Below are 1,035 nucleotides of genomic sequence, written 5' to 3'. Positions count from 1 at the left end.
TTGTGTTCTCCAAACTGTTTACTAACATCTTATTTTGGCAGCTCCCCGCTCTGATCTGTCCAGGAATAACATTAGTCATTTCTCCACTTGTGTCACTTATTCAAGACCAGATAATGAACCTACTGCAGGTGAACACTTCAGAAACCACCAGAGATTCTATCGATGTCTTCTGTTTCATTGATGAATTGTTATCCTAGAGAATTATATCCTTTTCACACTTTGATTTCTGAATCATGGTCACAGGCCAATATACCCGCTGCTTCCCTAAGTGCCGGCATGGAATGGGCTGAACAACTGGAGATCTTTCAGGAGCTGAAAAACGAGCATTCTAAGTACAAATTACTATATGTCACACCTGAAAAAGTGGCAAAGTGAGTTGTTATTTTTTATATATAGAAATTCTCTTTCTGTTTTGTTTTTATTTGCTTTGTATTCTTCGTTTAATTGCCTCGGGTAGGATATATTAGGACCTATGCATCATGCAGTACTACATAAGGTTTCTTATGATTCTAGAGTAGTTATTAGCATAGATGTGGACAATTAATGCAAGGGTCACCACACTAAGATATATTATTGATAACACGTAGCTAACATGTATCTCTTTCTTGGCTGCAGAAGCGATTCTCTCTTGAGGCATCTAGAAAACTTAAATTCTCGTGGTTTGCTTTCTCGTTTTGTTATTGATGAAGCTCATTGTGTGAGCCAGTGGGGCCATGACTTTCGGCCAGACTACCAGGTTAGGCCTTCAGAAGCTTCAAACAAGGCTCTTACTTTTCGACAAACATGACTTTCCTTTTTTACCTACCAAAAGTATTGTGGAATACGCAGAGTCTTGGTATTCTGAAGCAGAAGTTTCCCGGCATTCCCGTGTTAGCTTTAACAGCTACAGCAACAGCCAGTGTGAAAGAAGATGTTGTACAAGCCCTTGGCCTTGTTAACTGTGTTGTGTTCCGGCAAAGTTTTAATCGCCCAAATCTATGGTAAGGTAAAACTGCCTAGACCCCTATAAATGTATTTCAGAATGCTGCTTACCAA

The 1,035-nt window shown here is 39.5% G+C and overlaps 1 protein-coding gene across 1 annotated transcript in view; it reads left to right on the top strand.

The window, feature by feature from the left end:
• LOC104769585 (ATP-dependent DNA helicase Q-like 4A) overlaps window positions 45-1,035 on the top strand; it is a 4,441-nt gene continuing 3,450 nt past the window's right edge. Inside the window, exons 1-4 of the mRNA XM_010493839.1 lie at window positions 45-128; window positions 244-371; window positions 616-736; window positions 829-980. Of these exons, the coding sequence (XP_010492141.2) occupies window positions 114-128; window positions 244-371; window positions 616-736; window positions 829-980 (416 nt within the window). The 5' untranslated portion in view covers window positions 45-113. The remainder of the gene's footprint in view (window positions 129-243; window positions 372-615; window positions 737-828; window positions 981-1,035) is intronic.

Source organism: Camelina sativa, chromosome 3 (genome assembly GCF_000633955.1).
Source record: "Camelina sativa cultivar DH55 chromosome 3, Cs, whole genome shotgun sequence".
NCBI classification, from domain to species: domain Eukaryota; kingdom Viridiplantae; phylum Streptophyta; class Magnoliopsida; order Brassicales; family Brassicaceae; genus Camelina; species Camelina sativa.
This window is presented reverse-complemented; position numbering and strand designations above follow the sequence as displayed.